This window comes from Protopterus annectens, chromosome 3.part1, assembly GCF_019279795.1.
Source record: "Protopterus annectens isolate FY-2018-M chromosome 3.part1, PAN1.0, whole genome shotgun sequence".
Classification (NCBI taxonomy): Eukaryota; Metazoa; Chordata; order Ceratodontiformes; family Protopteridae; genus Protopterus; species Protopterus annectens.
Window position 1 is genome coordinate 1,267,448,942 of NC_056732.1, and position 22,324 is coordinate 1,267,471,265.

At 36.6% G+C, this 22,324-nt stretch overlaps 1 protein-coding gene across 1 annotated transcript in view; it reads right to left on the reverse strand.

Moving 5' to 3' along the window:
* Nucleotides 1-1,318: 1,318 nt before the first annotated feature.
* NAPRT (nicotinate phosphoribosyltransferase) overlaps nucleotides 1,319-22,324 on the reverse strand; it is a 1,644,161-nt gene continuing 1,623,155 nt past the window's right edge. The window contains exon 13 of the mRNA XM_044067330.1: nucleotides 1,319-2,231. Within this exon, the coding sequence (XP_043923265.1) occupies nucleotides 2,160-2,231 (72 nt within the window). The 3' untranslated portion in view covers nucleotides 1,319-2,159. The remainder of the gene's footprint in view (nucleotides 2,232-22,324) is intronic.

A 22,324-nucleotide genomic window follows, 5' to 3' on the forward strand; every position in this document is an offset into this window, starting at 1 on the left:
CCTAGTGCTTACCACTCCCACTGATCAGCTAGAAGGCTTCTCTCCAACACAGAAGGGCTTGGGGGGCTCAGAAGTTTACCAACAGTCCTGGATACAGCAAATCTGTACCTGGATTACACTAGTTATAGGAAAGGCAGGGACCAAATGCAAAACAGGCTTTTAACCAGAAAGTAGAAAGAGGTGGAAAAACTGACCAAAAGGCCAATAAACTACAATTTCAGGACCAAACCCCACTCTTCCCATAGCAGATAGGCTATCTAGTGCTTACCACTCCCACTGATAAGCTAGAAGGCTTCCCTCCAACACAGGAAAGGCTTGGGGGGGGGGCTCAGAAGCTTACCAACAGTCCTGGATGCAGCAAGTCTGTATCTGGACTTGACTAGTTACAGGAAAGGCAGGAAACAAGCTTAGAATTTCATGTGAAGTAGACCCATATATATGTATGTATGTATATATATATGTATGTATATATATATATATATATATATATATATATATATATATATATATATATATATAGACAGATACTTGAGGGCATGGCTTGCTATATTGGAAGTCAAATGGCTTTGAAGCTGGCAGACATTAAGAAGGCTGGATTATTATTAAGGTCCACGCAAGTCCTACAATAAAGTGGGTGTCAGTCCTGTCAGAATTAAGCAAAATGACAGCTGGTGACCTAAAGACCAACAATGCATTGATTGCTGAAGCTAGAGGCAGAAGATGCGTCATTGTGCAGATGTACTTAAGGAAAAATGGGAACAGCAAAGGCACTTTACTTCTTGGTATGCCAACAACTGAGACTATTTGGACTCAGAAGAAAACATACTTGGAAAAGATGGAAAGGTTACCTGAAGAGGTAACCTTAGGATTGAAAAAAGTGTACTTGGACTATTGCTTCTCCCACAAATAATTTCAGAAAAAAGCCATGAATCGAGTCTATATACTATTGTTGTGTAACTGGAAATGAAACAGTCAAAATTACTAAACTCCCTACAGCTTCAACTTCCCTTCATGGGGAGATAACAGTTTTATTGCTAAACAATGCATCTTTATTTCCATTTGCATGACATAAGTGCATATGTAATTTTACCATTTTGAGCAGCTATCAGAGTATACCTGGTGCTTAATTAATCATTTCCATGAAAGTTGTTCTACGTTTAGAGGATGACAAGTTTAAATACCTAACATACTACAATAACAATGAGCTCTGGGCCCAGACGCAAACATAGTATTTTTCAGTCTGAGTAATATACTCTGCAGTAGTAACAGCTGTGAAAAAATGTAGACAGTTGTAAATGTTGGTAGTTAAACAGTAACATTTTACTTTGAATAAGAATATATTTAATACTGGAAAAACATTAGAAAACTTATCAAAATTACACAGTTATTCATTACAAATGCGACTTACAAACTCTGGTGCTAAGTGAAAAATCCTGTATATGTTAAAAAGCACATAACAACAGGAATACTTAAATGCCACATAAATTGTTAAGGATCGGGGAGAATGTTCTATACAGAAGCTTCTCAGAACTTCTCAACTTGATTGCCACCCAGTGACTGGATATTGTAGGACTACTTGCTCTCTTACAGCACAGAAGAAGATGATGCTGATGTTTGTGCTATTATCATTTATCTTTTCAATAAACATTTGCAACAGCTGAAATGCACAAAATATAGTCCATGCTGTATTACTTTTCTTAATACACAAAGCAAGGCAGAATTAAGAACACATATAATCAATAAATCAGCAGTCAAATATGGTTTCTGAAGTCATCAGGGGAAGCATAAGCTGCTCACATCAGTGCTCTGATTAGCCATTATTGGTACAGCATTTGTCTTGCTGCACTTAACATCTACTACAGCATTAAATGTCATGCCACAGAGCACACTCATTCATTCAGTCCTCAAGTGTCATATCACTTTGTATCTATCTGCTGAATAACTAGAACCAATATGGTCACTAGGTTAGTCCTGGAAATGTAATTTTTTTTACTGTTTTACAATCTTGATTAGGCAATTATGTGCAATAAATGTTGAGTTATTTATAGCCAAGATTAGAAACCATCAGCTCCTCTGAAGTCCCACTGTGGTAGCAGCTTTTGTTTCTGATGCAGTATTAGACTATATTGCAACAGCTGCATCTAAGTTAAGGAAAGAGGTCAAATATGGCTGGATCCATTGGCAATTTTGAAGTTGTTCAAAAGACGGTACAGTTTTTCTGTAATAGCAACCTAAATAAGAAATAGCATGTGTTAACTATCTCTGTAAGGTCCATTTGTAACTTACAATTTCTGAATCAGTTTATTGTGTCACTGTAAAATGTTATTTTATAATTCATCTAATGGTTTGGAAAATGCAAACAGAACTGGTGTCCTGCATATAGAAACACTTTCTGATGACAGTCATGGATAGTGCACAAGTAGTACAGCTTTAAAACTCAAGTGTTATGCATAATATTCAAGCCATCTTTACCGGGTAAACATTTTCTGCAAAATTTGTCTTATCTCACCAAAAATTGCCATTAATGAAACTTAATAACTTCTTTAAGATATTCTTTAAGATACTACAGTTTCACTGTTGATTATGTCCATTTGCAAGGGTGTGGTCTGGAGCAAAGACTGCCTCACAGAAAACAATATGGTCTACTTAGTACTCTTTTTGTATGAACTGCTGTCTTCATGGGGGAATTTTCATCTTCATCTTTATCTTATCTATATTTCTTTTTATTAATATTATTTATTTTCCAAATTTATACATGAAATTTTCACATTGGCATCTCCACTTACAGGAATTAAGCCATCAAACATGCAATATAATAAGAAACAAATTACAAACATATGAATATTAAAAGAAACCACAATCACTGAAAAAATATATGTAGCAAAAAAAAAAGAATCAGATAAATTGTCTATTCTGTCCATAGCCCTGCCTGTTTGATAAGATGCAGTTAAAGCACATCAAGGAGAGCTGTCTTGTGATAATGGCCCAAGTCTGGTGGATTGCAGCCTAAGGAACAGACATGGCATTCAAATTGTTTTACATCAGATGAAAATAAGTCTGTAATCCAAAAATCAAAAGATTGGTAATTACTGGGATTTTTAAAGGAAATACAAGTAAGGGTCAAGCCAAGAGGTAGGTTTGGTTTTCAGAGCACACTGGGACCTGAGCCGGCAATACAAAATGCAGTAAAATTGCATTACATGCAGTGTGTACTATGTTCATACCTAGATGTGTACAAGCCTATACACATGCAAGAACTTGCTAAGGTACAGAGGAAGGAATAAATGTGCTCTACATTTTCACTTAGGTATTTGTTTGTTCATTAACCAGGTAGGATTACAAGATTTACAAGTTCATAGGGTGCGGCAAGATGGCTACAATTGGATGCCAACCCATCCATTCTTGTGCTTGTGTTCTGATGTTCTTTTTTTTTTTTCTAACAGCTGCCTGGATCATGTCATCATTAGTCAAGGCTTTTGAATGACTTGGTTTTAGCTATTTCTCCGATGCTTTGACTGTTGAACTATTTTGATTCCTTACTGTGGTGCAGTTTTTGTTACTGTTGCTACTTTTTGGCACTGAGCATAACACATTTCTCTGCTGCTGCTCATTTATTTATTTATGGGTTTTGGCTTGGCCCTTTTACTAACATTTGAGGTCAGTTTTAGCTACTACTCCTGCTGGTCATATTAGCCCTGGCATTTGCGGGTCTATATCATATGAGCGAATCGCACACATTGCAAACGCTCAAAAAGTTGAACGTACCGGACCTCGAACTTCCAATTGTGGGGGGCTGTGCCCCCCACACACCCCGCTAAATATATATTCCAACTCCGTGATCGCACTACAGTGAGGAAAGGGCAAATATCCCATTCTTCACTGTACTGCAATCTCAGAAAAAGCACTTCGAGGTCCGGTACGTTAGGTATTATGAGCGTTCGCAATTTGTATGATTCGCTAATATGATATAGACCCAGCATTTGCTACTATTTGCTGGAAGTATACCTATCTCCTTTTGTTTTGTACAACTCTTTTGGTTTGGCCACATACCTCCTTCATATATATTTTAGTTTGGTTCTGGACTGGTTATTTTACTGCTTTTGAAGATGGCCTCAGTAACAATGGATCCCTCTTTGCGCTATTCAGCATCTTTTACCATTGTTGGGAATCTTCCCATCTCACTATGCCTACTGACAACATTCTGGCTTGGTGAAAATTTATGCTGTTTCATTCTGGCTCTGACCTAATAACTTTTCTAACGGTGAAGATTGTGGAAGCCACACTGGCTCCTGCTTACACTTTTTTGTGATTGTATAGTTAAAATTGTTGTTTGATTGCTGAGTCATTTTCTTCTATTGGTCTTTAAGTATTCATATTTAATGCATTTCAATACTAATGTGATTCTGCAGTGTCTTGTTGACATTTTGTTACTATTCTACATCATGTATGCCTAAACACTAAGCTCTTTTAGCTGCACTTTTGTCTTTGCCAGATCTTGGAAGAAGCAAAGATCCTAAAGATGTGTCTATAACCATCTTTTTGAAAAAAAAAATATTGAGGAGATAAGGTCATCTTGCTCTGACTCCTTTCTGATTAATTTATGTATACTGGATTGTTGGGACACTTGAATTTTTATTTATCACTTTCTGATTTTAGAGTCTTATTTTTTCAGCTTTATTTAGTCTGTTTAATTTATTTGAAGTTGTTTCAAGAAAATTGGTTTACCTATCTATTTAGTTTAATGTTACAATTTTTATTATTTACTATTTGAGGGGCCTTTGCCTGGTGTTTCTCTCCTTTTGTCCTCCTAGATGTGACACTAGAACTTTCCTTCTACGTGCTAGGCTTCTTAAACTTTAGAAGCATGGGGCAGGTGCAAGAGGTGTCCACCATCACTATGGGATTGTCAGCCATTAGGGTGACTTATTGCTGTCTAGGGGTAAAGCACTACACTTCCAATTTTTTCAGTTTTATGCAATGTGCAATGTACTTAGGGAGAGGGCCATTTCTGCTGCCAGGTGTTGGGGATTTGGGCACCTCTGGCCCCTCTTCTGATTGTCTGTTTTAATTCTAGATTGATCCAAAACTTGCTGCAAGTTGTGAATCTAGCTTTGCTTACACAGATCTGGTTAGATGAGATATTTTGTCCATACTTAGTGGCTGCTGCTTCACCCCCGCCCCCAGGTTCTCTGTAGTTTCGCACCCAAGATCCAGCAAGATTGAAGATAGGATTGTGCTTTGTTATTACTCCTCTTTTGAGACCAAGTTTGGGGTTTCCAACACATATTTCATTGCTACACAAATAAGCTGTGTGTTCCTTCTCATTTACAATTCTCCTGATGATATTCCAGGAGTTTGTGGACTTTTTTGTTGCCCCAGTGTTGTTGACCTCCATCTGGATTGGTTGGGGTGATTTCAACATCGGAGTTAATGATGAGTCACTGACTCTGACTTAGCATTTCCTTTCAATTATGAAAGGATTTAACTTCACTCACGTTATTACATCTGACACCTACTGTTTTGGACATAGTCTGGATTGATGTTCCAACTTGGTGAGTCTATCTCTGACTTAGTGGTAGAGCCAGTTTCATGGTCTTACTAGCAACTTGTTCAATTCTCACTGTATGTATCTGATTTATAGCTTCCTGCTCCTGATTTAGTTGAATGCAGGAAGTGGCATGCTGTAATCTGTGACCACTTTGCTTCTTTCTTCAACCAGCTCCTCATGGTCCCTAGTGCCAGAGGTCCTGAAGAGCTGTTTGCAGCTTATAAATGGTTGTATGTTCCATATTAGAATTGCTTACCCCGGCTTGTGTACACTTGCTTTACCTTAAGCCATTTGAGCCATAGCTCAACATGGAACTCCATGTCTTGAGATGACAACAGCAAAGGCTTTAGCAAAAATGGTGACACAAACACTGCTTTGATGCCAAGCTTCAACTTCATTTACACTGTATGGGTTATCAGGCACAGAGCTCCTGGAAGAAGGCAGTGTTCCTGTCAATAGGCATCTCTTGTGTCAGATTGACTGGTCATGCTCTTTTCTGTTGTTTTCAGCCTGAGTAATCTGTCCTGTTTTTCCACTCATGCAGCTTTTTCATCTCATGAATGTGAAATTATCACTCAGTTCTCTGTAGCTAAGTTGGCCTGATTGTGAATTGCACCATCTTCCATAAGCCCAAAAGGTACTTGCTGTACTCTTCTGGATCTTAGACTTGCTGTGAATTTTAGAAGGGTAGCTATTTCAATCTGGCTTCTCTGATTTTAAGTATATGGACTGTTACCTGTGTGGTTCCATGTCCTTCATGATTGGTTTTGACCTGTTTTGACAAGTTTGGACCATTGATTTACCTAGTTATTGCTACCCTTCTAGGAAATGAGGTTTTCTCCAACTGCTTTAAAGAAGAATTTGCCCACTGTGGTTTTGAACAAACATACCACTGACCTTGATGATTTGGAAAATTACCACTCCATTTCTATACCTCAGTTTATTGGCAAAGTTGTTGAGTAGGCCGTTTGTTCACAGTTTGAACCAGAACTCAAGGAATACTGTAATTAGTCTGCTTTTCTCAGAGGATATATTACTAAGATGTCACTTACATGACTTCTAAATAACTTCTTACTGGTAAGGGATAAATGGTAATATTCTGTTTTGGTCCTCCTTGTTCTTCCTCTGCTTCAGCTGTACAGATCATGATATTCCACTTGATCAGTTTCAGCTGTGGAGCTACATGCTTTGTCCTTGAATGGTTTGTTCCTATCTTACAGGTCACACCCAATGGATTATGTTAGAGATAAACTCTTCATTGGTTTATCCTGTTATATCTGGAATTTCACAGGGTTCCATCTTAGGGCCGCTGTTGTTCTCTGTGTATAAGCTTCCACTGGCAAAGTTCCTCAGACAGAGGGATCTTCAATGCTACTGTTATGCTGATAATACTGAGCTTTACCGCTTCTTCACTCAAGACATGCTGTTTGTTATGGATTCATTAGATGAGGATCTGAAATCCATCTAAAACAGGTTGGCTGTTAACTACCTGAAATTGAACACATCCACGACTGCTGAAACAGCTATTTATGCTACCTTGAGGGAATGAAATTGTCCAGTCCTTGACCCAAATGTGAGTTACAATGCTGATAGGTTACCATCTGTGAGGAAGGTAAGAAATCTTGTTGTGATTTTTGATGACTGACTGACACTTAGGGATCAGGTGTTATATGTTGCAAAGATTTCTTACTTCCATCTTCAAAATATTTTTTGCATCAAGCACCTCCTTAATTCTGATAACCTATTGGTGCTATTATATACTTTAGTGTCTTCATGGCCTGATTACTGCAATTCTCTTTACCTGAGGTTGCCAACATCTGGATTTCTGCAAATAGTTCAGAAATGTGCAGTGCAGTTACTTACATATACTTCCTGTTATCTTCATATTATTCCTGCTTTATGGAATCTACCTTGGCTGCCTGTTCAATCACTTATCATTTTTTAAAGTCTTGCTAGTTGTTTATTTAGTCATATGTGAGTTGGATCTCTTATATTTTAAGTTTTAAGTCCTGTATATTTTCTGGGGTTGTTGGAGGTACTCAGAACATACATACAGTCCTCTGGAGTTCAGTCTTTTTTCCATCAGGCCTCTCATCTCTGGAACCTTCTCCTCATTGCTTGAGGGAACCCACTCCCTTGTCTGACTTTAAGAGATCCCTCTAAACACATTTATTTTAAACTGTATTTAATTTCTGATAATTCTGATGTTATCTTTATTCCACCTTAGCTTTGTATAGTACAGTATTTCTCTCTAGCTTTTCATTGTACCTTGATTTGTCACACTTCAACTGTCATTAGGTTTAATCTTTTATGATCTGGATGTCAGAATTAAGTTAAGTCTACTCTCCAGTATTGGCACACAGCTTTCTTTCTTCTTAATTTTTGCTTTAACTATCTGCTTTTATTACTATGTTATTATACTAATTTAATTATACATGGCTTTTATTGCTACAGTCCAAAGAAAACATCTGTCCTGTTTGGGTGCGTAAAATGCAAACCAAACCAAAGAAAACACTCCAAACAGGAAAGTACATATGTGTATGTAAACTTAAAATAACAGATGTTCTAAGAGATAACTGTTGCAGTAGCCTAGGCTATATGGGACATATCCTGCCAAGGACTGGACTGCCAGCCAGCTTCTAAAGCTTTAGGGCACATTCCACAAGCCCATATGGCTATAAGGCAAGCCAGTATAAATGCAGATGTATAGGATTCAGAAATTAGAGGTTTTGTTACTCAGAAACAAGGGAATGCTAGAGCCCTACAAAGAGAAAATATAGTAGGAAATGTAATAGGAGAAGAGGGGAATATAGGGGTCCTGCCCAGGCAAAAACAATAAGGCAGAAGTAGGGAGGATGTTTGTATTGCAACAGTGATCTATTCTGCGAGTATGGTAAACTTACTTACACAGCTATCCTATATTCATCATTAGACCACTGTTGCAATAGCCTACAGTATATGAGATAAATAGCAAAGTTTAGAAGAAAGGGGAGAAAAATAGATGAAAGTCTAAGAGCTTCCTAATGATGGTTGTAGCAAACTCTGTTCTAGACCCAGATAAACAGCCATTTTGTAGTGCTTGATAAAACTGTAAAGAGAAGATTCTAGAATATTTTTAGAGCCCACCATTTCCAAAACACAGCTGAAGTAATCATAGCCCTGGTAGAATGGGATATGACTTTGCCTAAATGTGCCTTGAGTGTTTGAAGAGTGGGTGAAGATAGATGAAGGCTGCCAGCCTAGCCAGATAGAATTTTGCACATAATTCTGTAGTTTGTAAATATGAATGTAAACTACAGGCTTGTTGTCTTAAATGTAAAGAAACAGTGTACATGTGGAACTGGAAAAAATGTGACAACAGTGCACTCTACTGACCAAAGGAAAGCCTGTGGTGACCATTTGATGTAGACAGTGGTGCTGAAGGGTCTAGATGAAGACAGTCTTTCTATTGTTTTACCCAAGAGTTAAATTGCTAGATTTAAACATGCAAATGTATTTTTATTACTCTGCTTCCTGACCAGCTGCAAGATAACAAAAGGAGGTGTTAAGAATGTAAATGCAGTTTCTGTTAGCCTGGGAACCCAGGGAAGTGTGAAGAATGATGTAATGTGTAGCCTGGGAACCCCAGGAAAGTGTGAAGAATGATGCAATGTGAATGAGAAATGCAATTTCAATTTAAACAGAGAGAACCAGAGAGGAATAAGCATTTTTGTCTTGACCATCCAACTCATCAGCACTGTCTTATGTAAGCTATCTTAGACCTGTGTTTTCTTTTAGAAATAGCTAGAAACTAGAAAGATTACACTACTTTTCTGTGATGTCAGAACTGTACTAAATCCGAGCAGGATGAGATAAAATTCAGGTTTAATTAGCGCTTTCGGAGAAGTCAATGCCTCCCCTTCTTCAGACCTGAGTCTGAAGAAGGGGAGGCACTGACTTCTCTGAAAGCATTAATTAAACCTGAATTTTATCTCATCCTGCTTGGATTTATTCCAGTTTATTTCTTGTTGGTTTTTGTTTTAAACTGTTTTTGTTCCTTTGTGTTGATATTAGAACTGTACTACTGAATTATTGTAAGTATTTCTCTGTGATCTCTGAACTTTTGACTAGCACTGTGTAGTAGAAAGTATTGACTTGTGTTTTTATTATTTATTATTAAATATTTTAAAACCTTTCAACTGTGGCTGTTTTGTGTAGAGATAATTTAAACTCTAGAGTGCATTGCATATTTATAGTGATTACTGTACCAAGTCACTCTAATAAGCCTTGACTGTTTAGTTATACTACCAATTGGATAATAATATTGCACAGTAATAATGGGACACCCTTTTAAGGGCCTTTGAGTAGCTGATAAATATTAGCTGGGTGGTGGCAGGCGGTGCTACCGTATATAGTCTGGGTACTAAGGGCACAGCTAGAGAACCTGTGCCAGCCTTTCCTAGGAGTGTCTTTGTGGTTGTATAAACTCTTATCTTAAGGTGTGTGTGTGTCAGCTACTTGGGCAGGGACACGAAGCACTGGTTGGACAGAGAGGGTGCTGGAGGTTTTAGTTTGCCCAGCTAGGCTGAGATCTGGACCCTATAGCTGTGCCAGTGGTGAGTCTTATTGTGGACCTGGAGAGCAAGGGAGCGACCAGACCCGGACTGACTATGATTTCTGTGTGCTCTTAAGGGAAATTGCACTTTAGTGTTTGTATTTGTTATCCTTTCCTCCTATATGAGACACCCCTCACTGATGTTAGTGGTGAGGATTGAGGCTCCTTGATTGCTGGGCCAGGGCACGGGTGTCACAATATAAATAACAAAATTGTATGGCATGTGACAACCATTTGGAAACAGTGTGCGCTGAGATATTGAGTGTCCCTTTTTCTAATCTTCATAAGAAATGAACAACTGATAAGAATTCCTGAAGTCCTGTGAATATAATATCTGAGTTGTCTGCAGACATCCAGATTTTGATGGATTTTCTATCTTCTGTTTTTTGGTTCTGGAAAGAATACAATGAAATGAATAGATCGATTCAAAGTAAATTCTGAAAACCACTTAAGGCATAATAGCAGAACCGGTTCTTAAAGCAACCCTACCTTTATGGAAGTTGAGATAGGGTTGAATCCAAGAGCTTGGAACTCAGATACTCTTGCAGAAATCAGAGCAATAAGTAACACTGTTTTCCATGATAAGAATTTTAAATCAGCTTGTGAGTTGATTCAAAACAAAAAAGTAAAAGTTTCTCCAATACAAAGTCAAGATCCTAAGAAGTAGCCATCAGTTTTATGGTGGATGATGTGTACTACCCCTTTCAGAAACTGATTCATTATAGATATTGAATAAAGGGGGGACAGGTTGGCAGAAATGGCCAGAAGATAAATCTTGAGAAAAGACTAAGAAAAGCCAGAGGATAATAACTCACATAAATACTGAAAAAAACAAAAGTGTTTCAGGACTGAAATGATCTTGGTTCACTGTATGGCATAAGCTAGAGAATGTTTTTCACTTAGCTGTATATGACTTTCTAGTAGCAAGTCTCAATTTCCTTTAATACCTGTTGTGCATCCTCAGAAAAAAGATGTCTAGACTGTATTAATATTCTTTCATCCATGCTGTAAGCTGAAGAACATGAAGGTTGGGGTAGGTCGGAGAGCCCCTGTCTTGTGTAAGTCCATCCTGTGAGGATGCTTGTGGTAATTCCCCTTGGTCATTTTCAAACAAAGGGATAACAATTGTTGCCTGGACTAAAAGAGAGCTACTGGTACTATTTTAGGAGAGTCCTTTTGGATCCTTAAAAGAACTCTGGTTATCAGATCAAAGGATAGAAAAGCATAAAGGAACATTCTCCTCCATGAGATTGAGAAAGCATATGTTTTCCAAGCCTTTCTGTAAGGATTCCTGGAGCAGAATTTCTTTAGCTGTCTATTGTGAATGGAGATATACAGATCTACTTTAGTAGTTCCCCACGGGTGGATGACTTCTTAGAAGACCCCAGGATATAACTTCCATTTGTGGGGTCTGCCTGATCCTGCTCATCTTGTCTGCCACAAAATTCTACTCTGATGGAATTTATATAGCCTATAGAGTAGATTGTGTTGCACCTGTGTTTCTAGTTCTCAGGCAATCAAAGCTAATCTACAAAGGGGGTAAGATCTGTTTTCCCCATTTGTTCATTTACCCATGACTGTGGTGTTGTGGTCTTTGATGACCAACAGAGGTCTAAGACTTCAGAGATGGTTTAGGCACTTGAGAGCATTTAATAATGCTGTCACATTTTTATGTTTATGTGTGTTTTCATTTTGTCCTGATGGTTCCACAGACCTTGCACATTCATCCCTTTAGAAACAGCCTCCATGCAAAATCTGATGCATCTGTGGTTACAGATTAAACAGGGACTGGGGGGAAGGGTGAAGAGTGAATTTCCCTTATGACAAAACTCTGAAGGGGGAAGAGTGCTTGTGTCAGGTCCAAATTAATTTGAGGAACTGATGAATTTTTCTCGTATGCAGTTTGGCTGGAGGAATCATAAGAATTGTAGAGGCCATGAATCCTAATATCCTGAGATAGTCCTTAGCTGTAGTGTGAGAATGGCTGGAGAACAGCAGAAACTGTTTATTGTAAAATTTCACATTGCCCTCAGGAATAGAGGCCATCATGAATGATGTATCTAAGAGACAGCCTAGAAACACTATCCCATAAAATGGAATAAGGGATGATTTTTCAAGATTCTCTTAAAAACGCAGGTTTAGAAAAATGGTTCCTGACAAATTGAAGCTATTTTTGACAGCCTAGAAAAGACTCTGCAAAAATAAGGCAATCATCCTAAAAATGAGAATTCTGTATGCACTATAACCTGTAATAAAATATTCATTAAATCAGACTCTTTGCCAGACATAGAAAATAAAAAACATCTGAAATCTTTGTGAATTGGAATGTGGTGATATTTATCTTTTAAGTATTTTCAGTCTAAATTTACTAGGAAATTGAAAGGAGGAATGACAAGTTATAGATTATGCAGAGAAAGCATTCTGGATTTTGCAATTTTGATGTGAAGGTCAAGAAATGACAGATCCAGCATAGATCTTTATTTGTTTCTTTCTTTGGCATCAGAAAATTCCTTGAGGGAAAATCTTCCTTCTCTTTAGTCTAGTGGGACAGGTTTATTACCTCTTGAAACAGCATTTGATCCAGAATAGGAGGAAACAGAGATGTCAGATTGGTTGGGTGTGGAGGAACCTCTTGAAATGCGGCAGAGCGTCCCAATGCCAGTTGTAGCTTTTCTGAATAATTCTAAGAACCTGAGCGTCTGATGTAATCTGGTTCCAAAGAGGGAAGTGAAGTAATAGTTTTTTTAAACACCTTTATTAAATTATCACTCAAGATATAGACAAACCTATATTAAAAGAAAAAAAAAACAGTTGCAGTGTTTTTTCCATTTGCATACTTTATACATCACATGTATTTCTTTCTTTCTTTGTATCATCAGCCCAGCATTACACAAATTGCTAAATTCTTGCCTCCCCTTAAAACTCACTCCTCCTCCTCCTGCTGAACATTATTCTGCTTGCATTGTTCTCAAAATTTCCATTTACTTTTATGTAATTTGCTCTTTTCATTTTCTAAAGATCTTCCGTTTTTTTATCTATTTGATAATATTCAATTCTTCAAAAACAGTTGATTTAGACTTTGATTTCCATTTTCTAATAATTGCTTTTTTGGCAGCCAACAGAATTTAGATCCTATGTCCCAGCTCAGAAAATCATTTCCTTAGTAACAGCCATTTGCTCACCCAAAAGTTTTGATAGATTACTTGGTATGGAATTTTTAAAATCTACCAACGCATTACACTCCTAAAACATATGCCCCCAGTTGGCTATTTCTTCCCTATTACACCACCAACACTTGTTATTGACCTGAAAAAAATCCTTTGATGTGTGCTTGGGGTATAAAATCCCTATGCAAACACTTCCAATCAAAGATCCTACACTTTCTAGACTTTGTTACGTACTTGTGAACCATACATATGTCCTCCCATTGTTCTATTGTAAATTGCTTTTCCAGTCTCTTCCCAATCTTGTTTAACCTCCTCTGATTGATTCTTACATTTATCGTGCAATATTTTATATGCCCTACTAATTACCCATTTTAACAGCAACTTCTGTTCTCGGGTCAACTAAAAACTCTACCAGAGCAGGTCTTTCACTTAAAATTCCCCTATCCCTTTCTATTTGCCTGTACTCTGATATTAATCCCTGACAGGGAATGCAGTCTTCTAGACTGTAGTACTAATGTCTTCCTGGCCTCATCCCACTCTATTTACCTTTCGGTCTCTAGTTATTTGCTTCCTATACCCTGGTTTCTTTGTCACTATTCTCCAGTAAATTCCAACTTCCTTTACATGTTTTCTGTCCCCTGCTTGCAGTCATTCCTATTGGCAAAATCTCCTTTCTCCATTTTTGTGTTGGCTTAGTTCTTAGAATACGTTCTGCTACTTTATAAATATGATATTCTGTGTGGTTGTTATTATTATTATTATAGGATCTATACACAAAGTCTCACTCTCTCTTTACTTTTTGCACTTCCCTGCTGTTTCATCATCATCCCTTTCCATTTTGAATTATAACCTTTTGCTTCTGTTATGTATATGAGCCTTAACTGCATAGCTCTAAAATATCCCTTCAAATCTGGTAATCCTAAACCACCTTGTTCTAGTGGAAATATCAACTCATCCCACTTAATTCTTGTCCTTTCGTCCTTGCAGATAAATTCCTTCAATTCCTTATTAATTAATATCCTCAGCTTTGAAGAAATAACCCTTTTAAATGGAAAGGAAAATAAATACATGTATTACTGATATTGTTAGCCATGGTTATCACTGGTATTACTGTTATTATTACATCTGTTATTGTTGTTGATGCCACTGAGTATCTCATGCATAGCGCCTTTGTTGCTGTGTCTTGATTGCATTTACTAATTCTACTTTCATATATGGCTGTATATTAAACTTGCTGTTTCCTGACAGATCATATAATGGCAAATAACAAAAACTTCTTAACACAGAGGCATAAAGACATACCATTTAAAAATGTGTCCTGCCTTCAATAAAGGGCATCCAATTAAGGTTTGTTTTCCTAGCAAAGAGGTCTCTGGAATGTTTGGAAACAGACATGTCATATAAATTTGAAACATAGGCCCCATCTGCTAAACATCTGCCTAACATCTAAATTGAGTATCCTGTCTTCTGCACAAATAGGGCCATCAATAAAACAGCAATCCCATAGATGAAACTGTATACCATTCTTGGACATTAAGTTGTCAAGGGGTTAGAAAGGAGTGATAAACTCACAGGATGTAAAGAATGTGATCTCTGAAATTCCCTCCATATTCTGGAGACTATGTATTGTGGTGTGGTAAAAAAGGCAAAGGCTGGACTTCATCAACTGCAGAAACAGAAGAAAGAAATTCCAAAAAGCACTGTCTGCTGCCCTGGAAAGATATATATATATATATATATATATATATATATATATATATATATATAGATTCACTTTATAATTTTGAAATACTGAAATACCGAATTTCAGTATTTCGAAATCATAAAGTCGAACTTCCAAAATCCTGAAAGCACACAATCATGAACACATACACACCATACACCACACAACACATACATCGTCCAACCCAAACTACAACAAACAAAACACACACAAACACAAAAACACAAAGAAACAAACCTACACTACATGTAAGCAGGGCGGCAAGCCCCCATACACCCCCCCTACTTATATATACTAACTCCGAGATCGTACAAACAGACACAAAAAGGAAACTCACACCCATACATTTTACAGTCCCTCGCACACACACAAACACCACACATATACAAACATCAACACATCCAACACTTACACACATTCAGACAAACTCAAACTCCCACACAACACCCTTACAAAACACTCATACCTTCAATTGCACCTACATCCATACTCGACATGAGCCACAGTACACTCCCAACACCACACGCCACGTACCATAAGCCATAATGGTGAATTTGAGATATTCAACTTCGCGATTATGCAGTTTCGCAATTTTGATTCTTCGACTTTATGATTTAGAAATACTGAAATTGGGTATTTCAGTATTTCGAAATTATAAAGTGAACCCATATATATATATATATATATATATATATATATATATATATATATATATATATATATATCGGTAGATACACTGCAGTGGAAACGAACATAGGCTGACATTTTGAGGCAGTCATTTTGAGTCAATCAGACTTTTGGTCAGTCAGGCAAACTGAGACTTTATGAAAATAGCCAGAGACTTCAGACTTTCCGATATTCATCTTCTTGCTCCAGTCATACTTGGACTGTGTTTGCTGGCAGCTGACAAGCAGACAGACACTGAAATGGCCCTGTTGAAGGATTAACAAAAATACTACACTCTAGAAAAGGAACCAAAGACTGTGATATTGCATTTTGCCAATTCTGGGACTGATAAATCCAGAATGCAGATTCATTCTCAGTGAGGGGAAAATGGAGAGTGCTAGACATGGGCATTTAAACAGGACTCACTGCAAATGAAATGGACTTTAGCCAACAAGAGATGCCAGTATCAAGTGCAAGGAATTGTCAGTTCTGTGGATCTTTCCAAAAAGAGAGTGGATACAGAATGCAGAACTATTTCATGGTGCCCTCAAGGACTAAAAGACTTTAAGTATAAACTGAACACTGACTAATTGCCAAGTTGCGTGCCTTATCATACTGTCAGTAACAACTATAAGTGATTTGTTGTTTTTCTGACACCACGCTGTACAGCATGTTGTTTTGTTCATTGATGCCAATTAGAAAATAAGTTAATAATTTATTTCTTATTTGCTAATAAATTCTATTTTTATACAAAATTCAACTTGGTGCATTTTCGCTTGGCTGTAACCTAGAATAACAGGTTTTGGATAGGGGTAGAAATAACTGTTGAGACAGCTTATTCTACCCATGGACAAATAAATAGGTAATAATATAACATAGTATAACATTCCAGCATAAGTGTTCTGAAAACTTCTCTGGATGATTAAAATACAGCTGACTCATATATAAAACATAGGGGGCTAAAAACATTTTTCACTGCTTGTATCTTACTATCAATATCAATAAACAAGAGCTTCCAGTTTTTCTATTACTTTTTGTTTAATCTCTTCCCAGATATCCTTTGCTGCCTTAACAGTAGCCTTTTTACTCCTTACTCCTAAATATTTAAATTATTGTGTTCTCATACATATGGGTATTGATGAACCAATTTGTGTGGTTACACAATTTAAGGCGATAACCTTTCTTTTATCATTAATTTTATATCCTGAAAACACTTAGAACTGCCTCAAAATGTTTTAAAACACTGAGATGTCCTTTTCTGGATTTATCAGGTATGAAATAATATCATCTGCCAATAAAGCCAACTTTTTTTGGTTATCTTACCATTTCTGAGTCTCTTGCTTTCTTTGCCAATGGTTCTAAAGATAAAGCAAATAACAAAGGGGAAGAAGACACCCCTGCCTTGTTTCACTGTTCAAACACAACTTATCAGAGAAGAACTCTCTCACTTGAATTCTTGCCTTTGATTCTTTACATACCCTCCTAATTAACCTAATTGCTGTATTAGGGAATCCAAAAGTTTCCACTGCCATATGATCAAAAATAGTTGCTTAACAGCAATTTTTCTAAACTCACGCAGATTATTGAGATATTTCCCTATTTTATTTTTAGCAGTCTGCATTTGCTCCTCTTATTATTATGTGAGAGACCACTATTCTGCCCCTCTAAGTAATTTCTATTACTTCTTAGTCATATTGCTTTCTCTTTTATTATTACCTGATTTTTAACTCCATTTTCATTTTATCCCATTCACTAACTATAATTTCTGAAGATATTTCTATCTTCCCTAATAACTGTTGCCTATTTTTCACTAACCATTCCTTAAATTCCTCCCTTTTTAGCAGATAGGTGGGAAAGTATCAGTGTCTCTTTTTTACTTCATTACCATGCATTTTTATTTTTGTTTTATCATTTTGTGATCTAAAATAGTTATTGGGTGTATGATAAAGCGTTTTATTAAATGCACATATTTTCTGTGAAACATAATGTTTATCTAATGTAGCCCAAATACTGTATCGTGGGGAATAATATATAAGTACTGCTCAAATTCCTACTACTGAATTCACATATTCTATAACAAATATTTTCAAAAACATCTTCAGATATCTACCCTCTTTTGTTACAGTTTCCCTTCTAGGCCCCTTGATACATCCTCTGCATTGCAAATCAAGTTTTAGTCTCCACCTAAGTAATATTCCCTGCTGAAAGATAATGTGTCCAAAAATTTTCTTTAGCTTTTTTTGGTGGAATATAAATACACTCAAGTTTAATCCTCCTTCATTACCAATAGCACCTTACTACAACAAATACCATTATTGTATTTTTCCCTCTTCTACCACTATTGGAACCCCTCTAGCAATTAGTATAATTATTCCTCTTTTGCTTTGTCCCTGATCTTCTGTTGGATATCCATCCTTTCTTTGTCCAATTCACGTTTCTTTCTTTTCAAATGTGTCACCTGCAGCACTGCTATTTGCAATGTGTATGCCTTAATACAATTCAATACACTTTCCTTTTTGTCTATACCTGTAAGCCCATTTATATTCCAAGATAAAATGCACAGTGTAGTCACTGATAAATGCTAATGCTCCCACTTAGTACACATGGCAGTTTTTTTTTTTGAATGTGGATTTCCAACTTTTGTGTTATATGCACACACTGTTTGGCAGGTAGATTTTTATACAGTTGTTACTTTACATCTCCATTTGAACCTATATCACATTTTCAAGACCTTTTGTTATAACGAAAACCCTCAAACAAAAAATAAATACATTTTCAGAACGCCCCCATCTCTATTAGCTTAGAAAGACCTGCAAACTTATGTACATCTTCAAAAATCAAGTTTAACTCTCCAACTAGGAACAACTGCCCCAAATTGACAGCTGTAATCACAGGCATTACCTTGTATAAGAGATGAAGTTTGAACTGCTTTTTGCTGAAAAACTGATTCTTCACAGGCAGTGTTTTCTCTTCACATTTTCTGGCTGATTTTATTTCAGTTTCCTTAAATGCCTTATTTGCTGCCATCCAAGCAATGTACTTACTAGCCAGTAACTGAATTTTACTCAAGCTGGCAATATCACTGCCTATGACTTCTTATTTTCTGTTTTCACACTGGGGGAGCTGAAATTAAGTGGTTTATCAGTGTATGACTATCTTGGAAGTTTTCACAGGCATTATTTAACCTAAAGTTAAGGTTATCCATGCTAAAGTGCATGCTTCAGTGTCCCCACTTATGCTGATTGCTGTCTGTTCTTGTCTTACCTCTGTTTCTCCCACAGATGTGAAAAAGAACATGCACACTTTCAGTAGACATTTACTTTTAGCCCCACGAAAAAAAAAACTGCATTGGTTATTTTTAAATAAAACTACATGTACTGTGTTCTATAAAATGCATTAAAGTACTGAGGTTGCTATTGAGGCTATCTTTTTTATTTACTTCACACAATGTCATACTTTATTTTTCACTAAACTGATTGCCACTGTACCTTTACATTTTGCATTTTCCTCACCAAAGCATGCTCAGAACTCTTACGATTAATTGACTGCAGTTACAGACAGCTCATCTCCATATGAAAGTAGTCAGTAATTAATCTTTGTAAATTCACTCTGAATAGAATATACAACTGCATTCAGCTGCAGACTTCTTTACTCTCCCTCAAAAATTTGCTAATGAAAAAACTTTGAATTTTTATGGCTTTCTTCATTTTGTCCTATTTTACAAGTCTACTTGCTTACAAAAAACACTTGTTTATAGCTTAAGTCAATGGCATTAATCTAGACATTCTTTACAAAAATAAGAGACAATAACTTAATTCTATATATGATACAATCAACGCACTTTAACACCCCACCCCAGGAGCCCAACATCACAGCATAGTAACATTAAACTTACTTTATTTCCAGCCTTTCTTCTCTTGTTATACTGTAAAGCCTATATTTCTCACAACTAAAAAAGTGCTTTTCTTTAATATTTTTAACACATACAACATTCACTGAAAAGACCTCCCCATATTTAAAATATGACTATATGCTATACAAAACAGTTTTATTATATATAACATGCAGTTTATATCATGACATGTTTTATACCAATACTAATGAGAACAAATTTTTTTTACTTACAGTTACTTTTTTCCATTTTAGTGTCCTTCTAAAACATTAATGACATAAAGTGGAATGTATGCTTTATAGTCCAACCACAAGTTTAACAAAGTCAACAAAAGTCCAGTCTTTTCATCCACTTTTTCTTCCATAGCCATATTTCACAAACTTGATGTGTTATAGTCTCCCATTTATTCCAATTTATTCACTAATTTTAGTATTGCAGATGTTCTTCCTGTTCACCTCCATCTCCCAACACCAGACTCTGGTTCAAGTCCAAGATATTCTCATTCTTCTAGTCAACTACTTTGATTTGTGTCTGTATCTCAAGTATTTTACTTTGGGACACTGGAAAAGGTTTCAATGGCAAAGTCTCTCTATGAGCTTTATTGTTAGAAGAATAAAAATCAGAGTCCCCTTCTGTTTGCTGGCTCATGTTTTGTTGGATAAACTTTTATTTCCTCCTTAGCATGGTCTGTTTCCAAAACTGTATTTGATCATCCAGGAAAACATATTCTAAGGATAGATGGATACAGCAGCTTGAATCTCAAACCTGTTTCTTGATATTTCCTGATTGCCTGATGTACAGTGAATAATAAATTTCCACAAATACTCTGCTATCCCCAATTTTTAATACAATTCCCTTCTGCCACAGTTTTGTCAGGATCAACTCTTTCTGCTGGTATGATAGCATCTTTACTAATACAGGTCTTGGCTTCTTTCTCATGGCCATGTTTGGAGCATACACTTGATGTTCATTTTCAAGTAACAAAAACTGCTGTGGAATAATAGTTTATTTGGTTATTTGTGCTTTCATAAAATTAATACAGTTTGTTCCTTCCAGTTTCTCTAGTACAGCAGAAAAATCTAATTTTTTCTATGAGTTATCTCTTCTACCTCTACCATTTTTTGAAAGAGCTCTTCTTGAGAAGACATACTCAGACATTTTCTTCATTTCAACCTCTGATTTTTGCAGTTTTATCAGTTCACCTGAATAGCTAGTTAAAGTTTTGTTTTCCATTTTTCCAGTCTTTTGTTATATGAGTTGGTATATTCCTTCAAGGTTTCAATTACTTTCATAAAATCTGTGCAAATTTGATTTATTTTTTCCTCTAAATTACTGAAAGCCATCTCTTGTACCAAAGCTGAAGCTTGAAGGTGGTGTACTTACTAGCTAGAAACTTTATTTTTCTCAAGCTGGCAATATCACTGTCTCTTAGTTCTGTTTCTTTTTCACATTGAGAAAGTTGAAATTAAGCTGTTGATCAGTGGACAGCCATCTTGGAAGTCGTTAAAAAATATGTTTTGAGAAAGTGAAGGAGTCTAAAGGCTGGCACAGTCAATCTGCCTTTTTTTGTACCGTCCCTGGACTTGGGAAGGCCCTTCTTTCTTTTTTAGAACTTCCATGCACAGGCTTCTTAAAAGTCTGTTTACATGTCTGTTGTTGGGATTGTTTAAAAATTTTCCTACAGAAGAGCTATGAGCTTCAATGAAAGTTTCTATTATATTTGGGGATAAGGGAGTCCTACTCTCCTGCCTGAAGCAGATGTACAAGTGGCTTTGGAGGATGTGTCTCTCAGCTCTTAATGGCTTTATGAGGAGTAACACCAAGGAGTCGATAGAAGCCAATGGACAGTCCAAGGGTTCTAATCTGGCCACAGCAGAATTCTCTTCTGAAGGTTGAGGTAATTGGGAATCTGGAATGGAAACCAGACCCTCTCTGAATATGTTTCACTTCTTGCTGACTAGAAGGGAAATGTTCATGAAACTAGACAATGCTCTGTGACTCTAAGAGTCAGGCTTTCAGCCTTTGGTTTTCTAAATGTAATAGAATATATGTACACATGCTTTTAAGAGTCTTAGGGATAAAGGTCATACAACTTTAACAGGACTGAATGTCATTTTCCTCCCCTAAGCAAAACAAACAGGATATATGGTAATCTTTATCTTTATATGATGAAAAACTGTGTTGTTAAACCTAAAGTAGTTGTTTATGTAATACTGTATCCAGTAATTCACAAATTACATAAATTTTAGTAATATGTTCAAAATCAATGCATATGAACAGTTCTTTAATAGCTGAAGTTAATGTATGTAAATTGTTGATGCCTAATGTAATGAGCTAATAATCATTTCATAATGCACATATTTAAATTGTTCCAAAAATGCCAGAGTTAATTCACCAAATAAAAGTTGGTGTAAAGGATTGCTGTGCTAAAGTTGTTTGGTAGTTTTACTTGCTCATGCACTTTGGTGTTCATGTACACACGCACACGCACACACACACACACACACACACACACACACACACACACACACACACATACACACACACATGCATATGCACATGGTTCTCTATGAAATAATCAAATGATCACATGATGGAAAGCCAAACTGTCAAGCCCGAAAGCCTAATCCACAAAATAGCAAAGGCTGCAAAAGAATGGAACCTGTATTTACAAGACCGTGATACAGCAGGAATTGGGTTACTGCCCCTTGCCCCACAGTGATACAAACTCAGA